At 37.3% G+C, this 18,315-nt stretch overlaps 1 protein-coding gene across 2 annotated transcripts in view; it reads left to right on the top strand.

Annotated features, from left to right (window-relative positions):
• Nucleotides 1–18,315, top strand: part of LOC145994853 (high-affinity choline transporter 1-like) — a 73,207-nt gene that overhangs the window by 42,220 nt on the left and 12,672 nt on the right. For both annotated transcript variants that reach the window (XM_083131247.1, XM_083131248.1), the window contains exons 7-8: nucleotides 5,155–5,284; nucleotides 17,041–17,132. In XM_083131247.1, coding sequence (XP_082987373.1) covers nucleotides 5,155–5,284; nucleotides 17,041–17,132 — 222 coding nt within the window. The remainder of the gene's footprint in view (nucleotides 1–5,154; nucleotides 5,285–17,040; nucleotides 17,133–18,315) is intronic.

Here is an 18,315-nt window from a genome sequence, read left to right as displayed (position 1 = left end):
ACAGGTTGCTTCCTATTCCAAGCAGTTTCGATGGTACCATTGCGAAATTTCCACCATGCGCCAACACGAAAACAAGTTCATGTACCGTGCGTCCATTTCGATCTGCAGCCGAGAGATCGGGAGAAGCGTGGCGGGCGGCACTGACGGAGATGCCGACATTTGCGGCCTGAAATGCCCGCTTATTTTTATGGACATATGCAGACATTTATATAAATATTGCAAAACGAGCACTAACCTGTGTTATAAGAGTATGGTTTTAATTTTAGTAGCTTAGTGACTGTATGTGCCAATGATTTTGACACGCCCACCTCTTGTGAAACACGGCGTAGAGGTTTGTTTGGAGAAAGTTCTAACGCTGCACCAATATCATCGAGTTTTGCTTCGGTTAGAATCCGTCGTTTTTGCTTAGGTGTTTTAAAATTTAACGATACAGTTTCTCATAATTTAAGGACAAGATGTCTAACCGTATCTCTGTGTGGAGTTGAAACGCATGGGAATATCTGTACAAATTACCTACACACGTCTCGACACGAGTTTGTTTTCACGTAGGTACGTGTCATACATAAAAAAATCTTTGTGCTAACGTGAATCTTGCGGCTGGCATTCCAATCGTCTCACTGACACGTCACACATAAACACTACAATAACACAAACAAGTAACTGCAAGTAACCAAGAATAACACTCTTGCGCACAGTACGAAATTAACACGCTCTTGGTTTACATTGCTCGCCACTATATTTACAACTCTGTCTTCATCTAGTCGCGAAGGAACAAAAAACTCGAGCTCGGAGATTTCGGATTGCAAGGAAGCTCACGAACACTATTGACTTTTAACGGTTTCTTCTACAGCGTAATCTTGATACAGTGTTGCACATTCAAAACCTCCAAACGATCCCCATCGGCACAAAACTCTTTCAAGGATATAAACTTAAGCAGGACGTTACTGGTCAAAACTATGATTAAAATGTTTTATTATCTGTGGCTCTTAACATCGTTTCTAAAGCGTATTTATTTGTGCATATAAGAGCAGAACTTGGATGAATTACAGAAGAACTTTTGCGTGTTATAACACAGGTTAGTGATCGTTTTGCAATATTTATATAAATGTCTGCATATGTCTATAAAAATAAGCGGGCATTACAGGCCGCAAATGTCGGCATCTCCGTCAGCGCCGCCCGCCACGCTTCTCCCGATCTCTCGGCTGCAGATCGAAATGAACGCACTGTATATCTCTTGTGACAAGTTTACAATATACAGTACCAAGATGTTTCCAGTATCCTGTCCAAGTTATTCAACTATGTTACGTCCACGGTATTATATTTTACTTCGTCACCCTTATACTTAGAATGCTCCATTGATGGTTAAATGTACATATTTTTGTGATATTTTTATCACCAATAACAAAGCCGTACCTCCAATTACAATAGGCGTACATCCAATAATGGAAATGCAAACCAATTACAACAATACAATAAATTAGGAGAAAGAACGAAAGTAATAGGAGGAGGGAAGGAAAACAACTGCATAAACAATTGCAAAAAGTATGAGTACATTATTTAGTGCATATTGAGTATTGTTGAACGTTGTACAAACGACACACTTTCCCAACATGGTCAAATTGACTTATAAATTTGTATTTGCTCTGTAGTGGGTAGTCTGTGGAGAATGCAAGGAATGTTGTCGTGTACATCGTGTCACGGTCGGTTGGGTTGGACACTAATAAAGTGTTAGTTAACTGTTAGCACGTGTTGTTACTCCTTGTAAAACCAACTACGGAAATATCTGCGCTGAGGTTTAACAAGTATACTCAATTCAAATAGATAAAATTCTAGCAGAAGTTTACATGCATATACACATAGTGGTTGGAAGTAGCGCGCTACTGTAGCTAGCTAAAAAAAATGTAGTTATAGCTGTAGCGGTGCTACATTTTTAAGATTGTTGCTGTAGCGAAGCTACAAAATTCCTGTACCTTGAAGCAAAAATTTCGCTACAGCTACATTTGTTCCCGTCTATTTGAAGTAAATTTTGTGTGTGACAAGTGTCAAAAGTGACAATTACTTGTGCAGGATGTTCATAATGAGCAAGTCTATTACAAGGTATGACAATTCGGATAATCCAGGAGATAGATATTTTGATATCCCAGATTATAGATAGCCACGTCATTTATTTCATTAGTATCTGAATTTAAAAATACTGTCTTTATATTCGTCTATTAAGAATGAAACTATTATTCCCAATAGAAGTATGTTGATACACAAAAATAAATACTCTTACCAAATTATATTTACGTATAGTCATAAACATTAACTTGGTATCATCATTATTGCAATACTCACGATGTAAAATTTGAATTGATATGCCACTTATATAGGAATGTTATAATTCTCAAACACTATAGTAAAAATAAGTCAATGCTACCAAAATATATCGAATGACGGGTCTCATGACGATAAAAAACGGAATTTCTTATCTAGCAAGTACAATTGCTAAGGGCTTTTTTGTATATCAATATGCTTGTTCATTTTTTTAAGTAAAAGTAGCGCAAAAGTAGAGAAGCAGGGAGTAGCGAACAAGAGTAGTGTAGCGAGCTACTTTTTGGTAAATGTAGGTGCAGCTGTAGCGAAGATACATTTCCTGGCGCCGCCCCTGTGCCCAATGTTCAAGTTTCGAGCTCTGGACAAGGCATGAATGTTATTTTTAGAGTGTACCTTCATAGGTATAATCTGCATTCATAATAAGAAGGACGCAAACACAAATTAAAGACCGTTTAAAATCCCATGGGAATGTTCTGTTTTCACCCGATGTACCATATGGCGTCTGCTTGTTGACCTCAGGATCAGTGCATACAGGTTTGTTTATCGCTTAAAAACTCAAAACACGCCCTCGTTTTAATTTTAATCTGTACCTTTCAAATGAGGGGCCAGTGGGGAAGCGCTTCTTACCTTAGGAAATTGAATGAGAATGTTGTAGTACTTCTGCACAGACAAGTGAAAGTGTGGGGAAATTCACCAAAAAATGTAACATTTCGGAAGAAATTCTGCCACATCTATTATAATACACACACGCAAATGATCATTCAGAGATAGAATAGAAATGTATTTATTTTAGGTTTGTGAACAGTATACCCCTCATATTGGAAATGCATTTTTAAAAAATGCAGAATACAATTATGCTAGGTCTCAGTGGCGGCGATTGAGTTCCAAAACTGGAGGGGTAAGTTGTCAAAACTGGGGCAGGGGAAAGAACAGTGTACTTTCTCTTGGTAGATAACGTTTATCATAGTGCAGGGGAAAAACTAACAAAAAGTGGGGTGCTACTGCCCCCTCAATCGCCGTCACTGCTAGGACAATAGAAAATCTGAACTTAACCATGGATATTTTCAATACCACACATGATGATAAGGCAAAAATATAGTTTTAATGTCCTAACTTCTAAATATGTTGAATAATATGCAATATAAGTTATTGATTAAACACATTACGATTATAATATTGTACCAATTTACTAAATAGAGACGAGAAAAGCGCTTGTGTTTTGGAACTATGCTATGTAAGAGAATTTTTTTTTATCATATGAACCAATTAAAATCATCTTTATAAAACTAAGGCATATTTATATTATTTGTACTTCTGGATTTTTAATTTTAATGTGTTGTGAAGTTTGTCATTGATCATAAAAAAAACTTGAAACGTTTTAAAACGGTAACATAAAAATCTTTAAAAAGTTATTTGTACGCTTTCTGTTACGTATGAACTTTCTTTTGTGGAGAGTGAGACCCAAACTTAGCAAACGTATTGCAGAGATGGACCAAAAGCGTTATAAAACGTTGCCTATATTTTTCAATATTCTGATTAAGTTTATCGACATTAATCGACATTTCTTGCATACCTGAGCATAATGTGTGCTTCACAACAAACAAGATGGAAACGGTTAGAGAATGGAGGCGATCGAGCAAGTAGTTCGCACTTTTGCCGTGGATGACTCTGTTAGCTGCTGCTCAGCAGTATCCCTCTCACGGGTGCTTTCAAACTATTTGCAAGCCTTATCATCGAGCGGGGAAATGAGCGATTACGTGATTATATAATAGGGAGGTCAAAAACGGGGATTCTGGGGCACTTACGAAAAGCAAATGCTGCCATTTAGTTTCCACAAATAATTTTCGCATTCTTATAGCAGTGGTCACTAATTAATAGCTTTCAAAATGTGTATAATATTACAATATAAAGTAAGTCTTTTACTTCGAGCCCTGGTTGGTTTTCTGATCCGTTAGTGGCTACTGTCATGAATACTAAGATTCACCTTTTTCTCCATTCCCATCTCTCTTTTTTCACATTTCTTTCCACATGTGTATCTTTACTTCTCACGTTTGTATTCTATCTCTTTCTCTCTATGTTCTATCTGTCTTTCTCATATTCTTTCCACGTTTCTATTTTTCTTTCTCTTTTTGTTTCCACGTTTCCATTTTCTCTGTAGTTTATTTCCACCATTCTATTTTTCTTTATCTTTTTTTCTCTCCACGTTTCTACTTTTCTTTGTGGTTTATTTCCACGATTCTATTTTTATTTATCTTTTTTTCTCTCCGCGTTTCTACTTTTCTTTCCACGTTTCTATTTTTCTTTCCCTTTTTCTTTCAGTTTCATCTCTCTTTGTATTTTCTTACCACGTTTCTATCTTTGTTTCCACAGTTTCTATTTTCGTTCTTTCCACGTTTCTATTTCTTTTCTCTTTTTCTTTCCACGTTTCTATTTTTCTTTGTCCTTTTATTTATACTTTTCTGTCTTCCTTTATTTATTTATTTCCATGTTCCTATATTTCTCTCTCTCTCTCTCTCTCTCTCTCTCTTTTTCTTTCCACGTTTCCATTGTTTCATCTTTTTCTTTCCAGGTTTCCACATTTCTTTTGATATTTTTCCCTTTCTTTCTTCACATACTTTTCTATTATCTTCTCTATTTATTTCTGTCTCATCATTTCCGTCTAATTTGACCTTATATAACTCTGTAAGTGATTCTTCCTCCACAATAAATAATTCAGAAACATTTTAAAGCTACATATTTGGAGGGTAGGGTAACACTAGTTCATGGTGGCTGGTTTCCACCCTAGCGATGGCGACGCCTCTGCTAGTTTAAAATTTCAATCTTACCTTCTCTTTCCAGGGCTATTTCCAAAGAATCTTGTCCATGAGGAGCACATCAACAGCCCGGAACCTTTCGATGCTAGCCACGATTGGCTGCCTGCTCTTGGCCATCCCGCCTGCTGTGATTGGTGTCATTGCACGAGGAACAGGTGTGTTGGTCTCTTTTCAAATGATACCGAGTTCGATTCCCGGCATTGGCGTATCTTAGTACTTAGAATCCCATTTCAGTGCAAATATTCGTTTCGTTTTTTGCTTATAATTGTATGGAAATTTAAGCAGTGATATTTTGGAGAGTACTTGCCGGTCAACCCCTTGTTCACTGTCGAAAAATATTAATGCACGAACAACGTGAATAACAATGTGTGCCGTTTCTTGTTATAGTGTGTTTACCTGTCTTTAGTGTGTTTGTATTTTGATTATTTTAAGCAACTTTCCAAGTTATTATTATTTATATTATTATGTGTGTTTTCGTGCAACATAATGGGTATTGGGTGTTAACCATGTTTCCTGCCGGTCTCCGCGTAGTGGTTAGCGGAACGCGGTACGAAGGCAGAGGTCCCACATTCGAGCCGCGGTCATGAATGGATGCATCACTCATTCTCGTCGTCGCGATTAAGCCGAGAACCACAAAAACGACACAATAACAGGAAATGTGTTCCGAAATTGATTTACGAATGAATGTACACCGTGGGGCGAAAGTCACGATCGGATACTTTTCATAGTGCAAGAACTTATTATTAGGAAACGAAATTGACTTTAAAAGTTGTCGTAGGTTGAGAGGGCTATGTATCCTCCTCACATATGTCGTGTGCTAATAGTTCGGTCTGTTTTCCGATAGAGGTCAGTCGATTGGATCAATTGTCGAAAGCGCTATACGGTAATCGGTGGAGAATTCACTGAAAGTGTTGTACTGAAAGTTTAGAAAGGAGCACGAAAAAAGGGGGAGATGCGAAGAACAGGCACTAATTATGAGTTTCACATCTTTTCCAGGAAGAACCTTTTTAATGCTGTACCCGCACTTTAGCAATTCTTAGGAATTTTCTTGAAATTTACCTAGGACCATGCATTAGTGATGGGTTCAAGCCGTTCATTTGTGTGAGTCGACTCATGAGCGCTCGCTCACTAAGAGGAGTCGTTCAAAAGAGTCGTCCAAAAGAGTCGTCAAGCTTCTTTCTCTCGAAACACATGCCTGAAGAGGGGGTAGGAGGTGTTGAAGCAGATGATTGTATTTAAATAAACGAACACAACGGAACGTATCAGCGTCTGTCCTTCAAGATTAATAAATTGTATTGCATTTGTGTGTGTGTGTGTGTGTGTGTGTGTGCGCGTGCGTGTAGCCGACTAGATGGCCAAGATTCTGAAGTAATCGACATTTGATCTTGCCACAGAAGTTCCCGGGTTCTAGTCCCGGTCTGGGCAAGGATATTCTTTACGAGTGTCCCTTCATCTATATCATCACGCATCATCCTCATCGTCGCGATTACTTAAAATTTGAAGAAAAGCGGCATAGAATAAGAAAAATACAAATACGAGTCTGTGTGTGTGTGGATATACATATATGTGTAAACAGTAAACACACACAAACAAACAAAATTTATTGCACATACTTGTTTTCATTACTCTGCCTCATGAGTGAGATTTTCTATATTTGTATCTTGTTTCAGTTTGCATTTCATGCTGCGGATAATGCAAATTATGCAGTACGATAGCATTCACAGAAATGCTATATAATTATATCAACCTTTTATTAGTAATAACGTGCATTTACATATTCTTCCTTTTTTGCATTCGATCACTGGTTTTAATATCGCAACAAATGTGAGAAAGCGAGTCAACAAAATGCACTCCAGAGTCCAGATCTGCGCTGCGACACATGCTTGCATTTCCACGAGCATCGCTCGTTCACGACTCTCCTGGCAGCTCGAAGAGTCACAGCACAGCGCCACGACTCTTCTCCCGCCGTTCGTTCACGACTCTCGAGACGGCACGAAGAGTCGTGGAGAACCTTAACGACTCGCTCGCCTTAGCGACTCTTCTCCTCACTCATCGTTCGTTCACGAGTCGCGAGCTCTCTTGCACAAGGCGCGGCGGCGGCAGTCTCGCCAGCAGACTGGATCTACAGTTTAAAGTGGGATCCACCCGCTCGCTCTCCGCGGATGGCTAACAGCTGTGTTTAAGAAATATATATCGCTCTTGAACATTGTCCATGTCCATCCCAGATAGCCGTTTCTTGTTCTACAGTCATTCAATATAAGTTTCTGCCAATATCATAATGTATGATCGAATTTCTATAAAGCGGGCCAAATTATACGTATGTATTTTTTTTAATGGTGCTTTCTACTAGTAAAACACCTTAACACGTAGGCTCACCGCAGATGGACAACAGCTGTTTATATCACTCGTGAACATGACCCATGTCCATCTTACGTAGTTGTTCCTAATTCTGCAGTCATTCAATAAAAGCATTTTTGCAGTATCATGTACGATCAAATTTGTGATTAAACTTCTATATTTATTCTTTAATGCTGTTTTCATTAGTAAAATATTTACACGTTAATGTTAATGAAATATTTCACGTCCTATGAAAAAGATTTTGTCAGACAATGTTTAAAGTTCACTTTATGCTCAGATAGTCTAATCGGGATTGAAGCTACATTTTAAACTGGGGTCTAAATCACTGGCCAAGGTGCCTCCACCGAGGATCGAATCCGAGACAGGAAGCGATTTCATTACCAGGATTTAACAAGGAAGGAAAGGATTGCTGTATAACATAAATGAAACAAATTCCATGTTGCACGTTCTTTGTTTTTTGGTTTCTATGTTGGCCAGCTTGAAATAATCTTGGAGTGACAGATAAGTGGTGTCGCCCTCCTCAAAGTAAGCCTATTGACACCGAAAGTTCCGGGTTCGAACCCCAGCCCAGAGATGAGTGGTAATCTGTATTTAACCTCCTGTCAATTACTCTAATCCTCCGTCGTTGCCTTGTAACGATACCTGGTGGATCCCACTTTAAACTGTAGATCCAGTCCCGATTAGCTTATCTGTACGTAAAATTCATTCATCCTCGCTGTCAATACTAAGTAATTAGGTATAAAAGATGCATAAAATACAACAAAGCGTGTTAGGCAGTTAAAATATTAAAATTGAATTAATAAATTATAAAATATAATTACTGCATGCTAATTTATAAGAAATTATAGCATTTTAAAAATTGGGAAAATAACTAGTAGCTTATTTCTTCTGTTCATTCTCATGTTAACAGATTTGTTTTCTTGGATAGATAAAATTGAATGTGTAAATTAAAAGGTTTACATGTGCACGAAGCGGAAGAGCAACTCGATCGGGTATCGTGGCGAGACAAGATGACTTGGCACATCGTTTCAACTCGTGAATGAGAATGCATATCTTGTTCGCGATTTGATTTCAAGTTAAAAACACCTGTCTGGTCTTGTTCGCTTATCGATTTCTAAAGCATAAATCTGTATCGTTACTCCAATGAGACGAGATTCTCGGACAGTAGATTTTACAGTGTCTCTCATCATCTCACAAACTTTGGAAGGGTTGGCCCTGCTTTCATTGCGATTTTGTAATGTCCTGCTACTTGTGAAACTGATTCACTTCCCACAATTTCAGTCGCCTCTGTGGAGGGGTGGTTAGAACAGTGCGCTAAGAGGAATCCCGGAATTGAGTGTCACTTCAACAATTGTTTTCTGATTCACCCTAATAGCATAGTGGTTAACGCTGTCATATATTAAAATGGTTTGCGTGGCAAAAAATGTTATAAGTCCACTTTTATGCTCCAATAGGCTAATCGGGTCTCCCCGATGGTAATCAAGGGGTACCGTGTTCAATACAAAGTGGAGGTTCGGATCCCACTTTAAACTGTAGGTCCAGTCCCGACTATCCTATCTGCACATAAAGTGGACTTAAACAATAACAACTCAAAATAGGCTAATCGGAATATTGTAATCAAGAGGTCTCTGCCTAACACCTTCCCAAAATTTTCACAAGACTCCCCTAATATTTTTTACTAACATTTAATTTCTTGTAATTTTAGCGCTAATTTTGTCTGGACATCATAACTGGGTATAGGCTTCCAGGGGCTTGACTTCCGGCGAAGAAACACAATGGTTTGGCCTAACTTGAAACTACAGGACAAATTTGTTGGCTGTCTTTCGTTGCCCGTCATGGCCTGGGGTTGCGCGCTCTCTCTCTCTGCAAACAACACTCGCGAGTCGACTCTTTCCTTCGTTCAAAGAGTCGTGGCACACTTTAGCGACTCCTTCCCCTCTCATCGTACACGGCACGTTTCAGCCAGCTTTACTCAACTAGGGGTAGGGAAAAGGAACAGAGAGGACCCCCCTCCCTCTCCTCTCCAGTCCCCATTTGCTGCCCGCAGAATCGACTTGCTTTCTTTCAAAAATTCCGGCCGCCAGGCGAGTATGCACTTGCGCATGCGCCTTCCTCGCAAAATTCGTGGAAAGGAGAGGGAATAATAGTTGCTTGGCGGGCGGAGGAGTCGTGGCACACATACGACCAAAGAGAATGGGGATGTAAAGAGAGAAGAAAGTTCCTATACCCACAATGGAAACTTTTCAGCAGCCGGCTAACAAGACAGCCAATCCGGAATGAGAAATTTAAACGAGAGCGGCCAATCAGGAACAAGCAGAGATTATGCTGCCGCCACACGCAAGTCCCCCGAACTACTGCGGTTACCATAGCAACGCCGGGAGCAACGCGCTTTGCGTAGACGCTATTATATTTTTACGTCGCAACACACGTCTATATTTCGAAAAATTTCATGGCGAAATATGGACTCTCTAAATTAAGCTGCCTGACTGCCGAAAATTATTACCAACGTAGTGAACTTTCGAAGGGAAAAACATTTACAATTTAAATAAATGTATTTAGGAATTCAGGTTTCTGCTAGTTTTTTCTTTTCTTTACAGAGTATTGTAATTTTCTAAGTGTAGAAAATTTAAACGTAAATTAGATTTTTCCTGAAAATTACACGTAAAAAAAAGGGACGGGAACTTACTTATTTCAGCATACACCATCTAAAGGCGATTCTTACAATCGTTCACGAACTTTCTGTATATGTATCTTCATGTGCGAGCAATATTTTACGAAAAACATATGCACATCATAGAGGTTTCAAAAAACAAACACCATATTACATCAGTAATAATGCAGCCACAGCTTTGATTTTTCCAGGAGAGAGGAGGCGGGCAAAAAAAACAGTAAATCCCATGAAACCAGTCCTTCATTTTGAAGGACTGTAATCTTATAAAAATTATCATATATTGCTGTTACTTAAATGAAAGAACATGTGTGAAATATAAATTTAAGTTGATAATCATTTTGCAAGGGGGGGGGTCCCATCTTCCTGATGACCATGCACACATTTCACCTCAAGATGATTTGCTCATTACTAAACACCTTGTACAGTTAAAGCAAGAATGTATTCAAAACTAAACATTAAAAAAATTGAAACCCTTACCTGATACATTACTTTCTGAAAATGTGTAAATAATTCCATAAATGAATAATTTCATCTCTCTCTCCGATAAAGTGTGGCAATTACAGGGTGCGATATCCTGCGGGGAATTTCCCCCCCACCAACAATATTGGCCTCAAAAATCCCCCCACCAAAAATTTCCAGGCAGGGAGGGGTTTTTGTTATAGCAAACAAAAGATAAGCAATTACTTTTAATTTCAAATATACTTTACTAAGAATAATATCGAAAACACACACAAATTAGTGTAGTTATGAGTATTGAATGCATTCTCTCTCAAGAGATCATTAACAAATATACTACTATTTTTGCTTTTAATAACATTACAAATATGTATCACATATGTTTGTGGGGGAGGGGTTTTAGATGAAGAACTTTCTCCCCCCACCAGTTTTCAATGATTTCGCACCCTGGGCAGTTACATTAGTGATCTGAAGGATAATCTCGGCTTCTCTGATGATGTTGACTTGTAATCAGGAGAAGTCGTGGGTGGAGGCTTAATGCAGTGGTTGATTCAATTTTAAATTCAAAATTAGCCTATCTGAGCATAAAGTTGGCTTAAACCTCAAACTTTGGCACAGAATCATCTGGTCTTACTTAGGGCCAGTACTTTTTTCTGGGAAGACAGGTTCCAGTACTCTCCAAAAAATTTGTTCTTGTGTTCGTCATGAGAACTACCCAGAATAGTAAGGTATGTTCACATGTGATCCTGCATTCATACAGTTACACACAAACACAAACTTCTAACATTAAAATAAAATGATGTTATTTTTTATTTTCACATGTAAAAAGATACCGGTATGGCATACAGTTTGCATACAACCAAAAAAAAAGCACTGCCTAGGATTTAGCTTTGCATTACATTACCACCTTTACCCACATAGGATCTAAATATTCCAATCACCAGGTAATTGTAACATGCTTTTTCCTGTGGCACATAGCCGGAGGCAAATCTAAACCAGTGGTGTATTCGTAATATTTTACCTGGTTTACCGGAACAATTCTTACTTATTGTATAAGTTTATTATATATTAGATATAAAAGAAATAAAACACCAAGTAAAGTAAAACAAGTATTGAATTACAACAAATTCAAATTTTGAGGCAATTTCCACATGTATGCAAAAAGCTTGTTTAACAATGGTAGACCAGATAATATGGATGAATACACCACTGTTCTAAACTCAATGATAGGGTAAAAAGCATCATTCATCATCATCATCCATGAAAAAATGTAAACTGAATTCAATTAAAAATAAATCCCATTCATCACGACTCGCATGTTCACATCTTCACTGAACAAAGAAAAAAAAGGAATTTAATTGAGTCGTAATCCATATAATGTTGACCAGGACAAATATATGTATCACAAAATTCCATCAGATCCTCCTTACGATATTTTCCCAGTAAGAAGTAAATGTGCTAATTACATTTTTATTATCTACATGTGGATGTATGTTGAGTGTTCTGCATGTAGAAGAAAGTATTTTCATCAATATTTAAATGAAACTGAACTCAGATAATATATATTATATTATGATAAATTGAGCGCACAGCCATTTCTACATGAAACAGTAGCACTTTTCATTTGACACACTTCTGCAGTGCAGAACACTCAACCTCTAATAGCTGACGACTCTCGACTGTAGGTCTTTTGTGGAGAAATGCAGTAACAATAGGCAAGTAAAGAAAGGATAATATAAACAAAGACAGATACTCAAAATTATTTCATTATTGTCTCCAAATCATTATAACAGTACAGACATGTAATGAAAAACTATGTAAATTATTATTTTTACATAGGTGAAACTGTTCCTCTTTGTAAACATAACAAAAGTTCCAGGAATAAAACTTCACCCAATTTTATAATGAAGACTGAGATGACATTTTAACCTCTAACATGGGATTGGTATGACAATTGAGCCTATATATTAAAGTAAAAAAAAAAAAGTAAAGTGCTCCCATGAAGACTTCCACACTTTCATGATCACGGCCGAAGGTGGGGGTGGATGAAAAAAAATTCTAATGATCCATTACTTATTCCTATATTAGCCGAAACCAGTAAACAATCAGTTAATCTGTCCCTTCTGTACTAAAAGCTTTCTAATTATGGGTCACTTCTCTGACATAAAGGGACTCTCACAAAGAAATACCCAAACCCTGGCCCAGACTTGAACTGGAACCTTTGGTTATGAGATTAGCACTAAAAATATTCTAAAAAATAATGTTGAGGCTGCATAAAACACTTATATTTTAGGGTACTTTAGTATTATACGGTATACCTCATTTCAGACCGTGCATTTAGGGATTTTTTTTTAATGCTAAGAGAACCAAACCTGATCTGCCTAACCTAACCACATTTTGTTCAATCTATGCTTTTGTGGTTAGGTTAGGCAGGCCAGGTTTGGTTACGAGCATTTTTTCTTCTTTTTTTAACTATTTACCTAACCTAACCTTGCTGGAAATGGTCCGTGGGGCTATCATGAATATTCTAAAAAATAATGTTGAGGCTGCATAAAACACTTATATTTTAGGGTACTTTAGTATTATACGGTATACCTCATTTCAGACCGTGCATTTAGGGATTTTTTTTAATGCTAAGAGAACCAAACCTGGTCTGCCTAACCTAACCACATTTTGTTCAATCTATGCTTTTGTGGTTAGGTTAGGCAGGCCAGGTTTGGTTATCTTAGCATTAAAAAAAAGTCCCTAAATGCACAGTCTCAAATGAGGCAGTCTGCATAATACTAAAGTACCTATTTTAGTGACTAACATGTGTTGTATCTACACTGTGTTGGAGCATTATATTTACTAGCTGCCCAAATGCAATCAGTACTGGGTCCTGCACACAAGCAAATGTGCCACTGAGAACTGGAAATACTTTTAATAAGATTACTAGTGAACTAACACAAATGCAGAGCATTGTCACTATATTTTTCTTCCTAAAATACACTGGCTTTAATTCACAATCTAGATTTCTAAAATGGCTCGGTAACGGTTCAGATTGTTTTATGATTTATCCTAGCACAAAGACTAATTATCGTAGAATTTTGGAAATCATTGTCACACGAAATTTGAACCCTCCTTAAAGTAATGAGCACTGTTATTTATGTTGAAAAAAAAACTTTAAAATTATCTTACGCACTTCTCATGGACACGATATTCTCTGTCGACAAGCGACAGTAAATATCGTAGAAGTGTGGGAATGAATGTAGAAGTAAATCGGAAACTTAGTAGAATGCGATTTAGGGACTTTATTTTAATGCTAAGAAAACCAAACCTAACCGGCCTAACCTAACCACGAAAGCATATATTGAAAAAAACCTTAAGTAATCGCTAAAACTCCGCAGTATGTGTTAACAGACGCACACCGAAATTGAACCATGTAAAAATTGCATTCGTAGCATGTTGAAATCGCAACAAAACAAAAGGAACTTGGGCCAATGACTCAATTGCAGTCAATATGTTTTCGTTAGTAAATTAGAAAGAAGCAAGAATTGCCTTAAAACTTGTGGAACCAGAAGAGTGACATACCGGAGTTAAAACTTGAATGTGGTTTCTTACCATAAGGGAGGTAATCCATACCCTAAGCTGCATGAAAGTATGAGAATATGGTTGTCAAAACAAGCACTTTGTTTGAATCCATGCAATTTTCTTCATAACACTGACACTATTAATGACAAAATACATACTCCCTTGTTTTTCATGTATCGATCCGAATATAGTCTTCTCATCTTTCCTTTTTGAATAAAGATGCATTACATCTCAAAGAAAAAGGGCAAAAGGCACTACATTTGGAATTTCTCACAGTGTATCACAAGTTTTTCTCACTTATATACATCCGCACACAAATGAAGAAATGGCAACAAGAACAATTAAACTTTTTAAGAATCAAAGCTCTCACCAATTATTTTTTTCTTGAGGTAAACTATGCACCAAGAAAATATTTCAATATCAGAAGATTTTGGAACGCTGTTAGTCCACAGTGAGGCAGTAAAAATAAATTTTTATCCCATTTCACACTTGTCACTAAATCGTAGCAGAAATCACTTTCATGTTATGTATGGACACTGCACAGTATTTCTCCACATTTTGTGCTTTCAGGACTGGTCAACCATGGGAACATCTGTAATATAAAAACATAAGTTGATTAGATTCATAATTTACAGTTCCATGTACAAATACAATCACATGCATTCTAACAAGCAGATCTAAACACATACGTGTGCATATGGTATTTAAGATCCGAAGAACTTAGAATTAAATTTTAAGGTTTTCACACAATGTTTATTTTTATATTTTATTACATCATTTAATTTAAATACTGTGTGTTATACAGAGATGTACTTGATTTCCTTCTTCCCTGGAAGTTTTATATATATACACACACAATCTCTCTTTGTTTATATTTCTTCTCCAATTTTTCAGAAAATCTGTATTATACAAGCAGAAAAACGTGCTTCACAGACTGAGCTTCTTGCGTGTCGAACTGACAATTTTGCCTCCAAAGGGGCTTGGGGTAAGACTGCAGAATATGGGCTGCTTAGGAGGAACGCGGTTCATAATTTTTTGGTAACGTTTTGTAGTTAGTAATCGGGAAAAGTAAGTTTTAAAGTGCGGAAAAATTTTTTTCTTTACAAAAAACAGAAAAACGTGTCCAGGTTGGGCGGTATTGAAATCGTAGCAGCGAAGGAAAAGGCATATTCCTGCACAAATCTAGTGAAAGCAAAAAATGCCTGTGTTGTTAGGTAGCTAGGTTTAGTTTACTTAGCCTAAATAATAATTAGGCATTGTATTTATGCTAATGAAACCTAACCTAACCTTCTAGGCATTCCTCGAAGAAATAATGAAAGAAACTGTGCATAAACAATATGGACACGAACGAATGGAGAAATGCATTGCTTTTAGTAGCAGGAAAAACATTTTTCATTGTATTTATGCTATTGGAACCCAACCTAACAGGCCTAACCTAACCTTGTAAGCATTCCTCGTCTGAAATAATGAAAGAAACTAAGCGTCTGTGGGTGGAATCCGGAGTGACAAATCAACTTATCGCACAACACTTGAGTGCGTAAACAATATGGATGCCAACAAATGGGGAAATGCATTGCTTTTAGTAGCAGGAAAAACATTTTTTACGGGCAATAATATAATAGTAATCGTAAAAGGAACACCAGAAAATGGAAGTAGAAGGTACGTACTTTCAGTTGATATAAATTTCGTTCGTCTATTTAGAGGGAAAAGGCAGCCCATGTTCTGCAGTGAGACCGGGCTTGGTATGTTAAAAGTATTCTTAAAGGCCTCCTTTAGATAGGGGAAAAAAATCACAAATTCGATGGTGGACTCCGAATCACCGGATATCCGTTCCTTTTGGCTCCCTTGAGCTCCAGCCAACACGTCTTATAGGACAAAAGTGTGAAATTTCGTGAAAATAGAGGGTGGACCAAAGTATCATGCAACTGTGTTATGATTGTTTACCTTATATATATACACACATACTAGTATGTTTACCTTTGGTGATCGCATTATTTATTAACAAACTAAGAATTTTCTAACTACATTTTCCTAATGTCTCGTAAGATTTATTGTACATACCTGTCTGGATCCTTCGGAATTCTGAAACGCGAATTTATCCAAGCTTCAGATCTCGTAGATTTTTCCCGTAAATTAATCGAACTCGTAACTTACATCTACGAGGTATGGTGGGCTTTGAATTGCACTTCAGTTGTTGCTAATCGCCTAAAAAAATATAGCCAAAAAATACATCCAAACACCACGCCAAACACGGAGCACGAACAAATTTCGGCGTTCTACCGACGCGAGCAACATCGACGGTTACTTCAAATTCAAACTTACGTGCAACGCTTCCTTCACTTGTTAACAGTAGAGCGCTGTGTTAGTTCGTGAGTTTCGGGGGACCAGGACGAGATGCCGCTAGTGTAGCTCAAGTCCCCTACCTCCCCTCATTTCCCCTCCTAGCAGACGACGCACGATTTCCACATTAGGGGCTGAGTGCCAGCTCTCATCCTATTATTCTCTTTGCATACGACTCTTTGAACGTGTCGTTCAATTCTGGTGAACGAGTCGTTCACCGCTCACAAGAGAGAGTCGTTACTTTTGAACGACTCGTTCACGAACGACCCATCACTACATGCAATGCAGAAAACATAATACATGACCACTTGACCCCCCCCCCCCTTTTTGGCCACGTTTGCCCCCGCACTATGCTAAATCTTATCTACAAAGGGAAATATACTGTCTTGGCCCCCCTAGTTTTGGCAAATTGCCCCCCACCCCGGTTTTGGGACCCAATGTACATGACCTTTTCTGAATTAATACTACTACTAGAATTATAATAGAGAAGAATTCTAACCCTCTAATCTTTTGCAGACTGGAAGAACGTGACAGGTTTCGAGAGGGACATCAAACCTGAGGACCAAGCCATCATTCTACCCCTGGTACTACGCTACTTGACACCTGGGGTAAGTCTTCAGTCATTTTAATCACAAACTAAGCATATTTTGCAAAAGAAAACGTATAATAAGAAAAATGTCGAACTTTTACTTTCTTTCAGTCTAAAATACTAAAAGTCGCATGAAAAGATTGTGATTACCAATTGTATAGAAAAGTACATTAAATTTAGATATTTTAGGGAGGTTATCGGGATCAGCTACCTAATAGAATGCTCTTGAACCTTTAAAAATTAACTTCCCGTTCCCTCTTTCTCTTTTCTTTAGATTACCTATTTCTCTCTCTTCCCAGTTTCCTTCTTTCTCTCTTTCCATTTCCTTCTCTGTTCCACTCTTCGGTCTCCTCCTTCTTTCTCGTTTTTTTCTTTTTCTCTTTCCGCCCCCTTCTCTCTCAATTTCCTCCTCTCACTTTCCGTTTCCCTATTTTTATATCCTTTTCCGTCTCTCTGACAAATAGTTGTGGGTTATCTGAGATCAAAATTTTCAAGCCCTCTCTCCTGCATAAATAGGCTCTAGAATTCACTAAGCCTCAAAATAATATTGCGTACATAAGATATAAAGCAGATGGAGAGTGGTGCTGATCGCATCATCTCCAAAATTGCAAAAACAAAAGTATATGGAGCCCTATCTGATATATTTAGAAAACTTTTACCTAGTACAACAGTAACAAAATACTCAGCAAACTCTAAAATAAACAAACTTTCCTAAGTAGCAGGCGTAACCTGCCCTAAATTAATATAGAAATACAAAACAAAAATGGCATAGTCGAAATCACTAAACCATAATAACAATAATAATAATAATAATATATTCTGTGGCTTACATTTTAGCTAAAAGTACTTTTTCTTTAGTGTTTTTGAAAAGATTTAATTAAATACTAAACTCTAAGTTAAAAATTAGTGAATGTCGGATACAAAACAAAATAAATAAAAATTAATACAAACCCTGTAAAAAAATCAGTAAAAAAGTTGAAAACATCTATTTGTGCATCCAAAATATAATAAAGATCCTTCCTGAATGGATTAAGTTGTGCTATTTGAGTAATAATAAGTTAAAAGTTGAAAAATGTCTTTGAGAGTAAAATATAATTAAAAAATGTTGCCTGAATAGATGAAATTGTGTTATTTGAGTAATAATAAGCCTAAACTTGTAAAATAAAATGGTAGAACTTGACAAAACATACTTTTGCATCCAA

Source organism: Lepisma saccharinum, chromosome 11 (genome assembly GCF_977018435.1).
Source record: "Lepisma saccharinum chromosome 11, izLepSacc3.1, whole genome shotgun sequence".
Taxonomy (NCBI): domain Eukaryota; kingdom Metazoa; phylum Arthropoda; class Insecta; order Zygentoma; family Lepismatidae; genus Lepisma; species Lepisma saccharinum.
The sequence above is the reverse complement of the archived record's forward strand: the minus strand, read 5'-3'. Positions and strand labels throughout refer to the sequence as shown.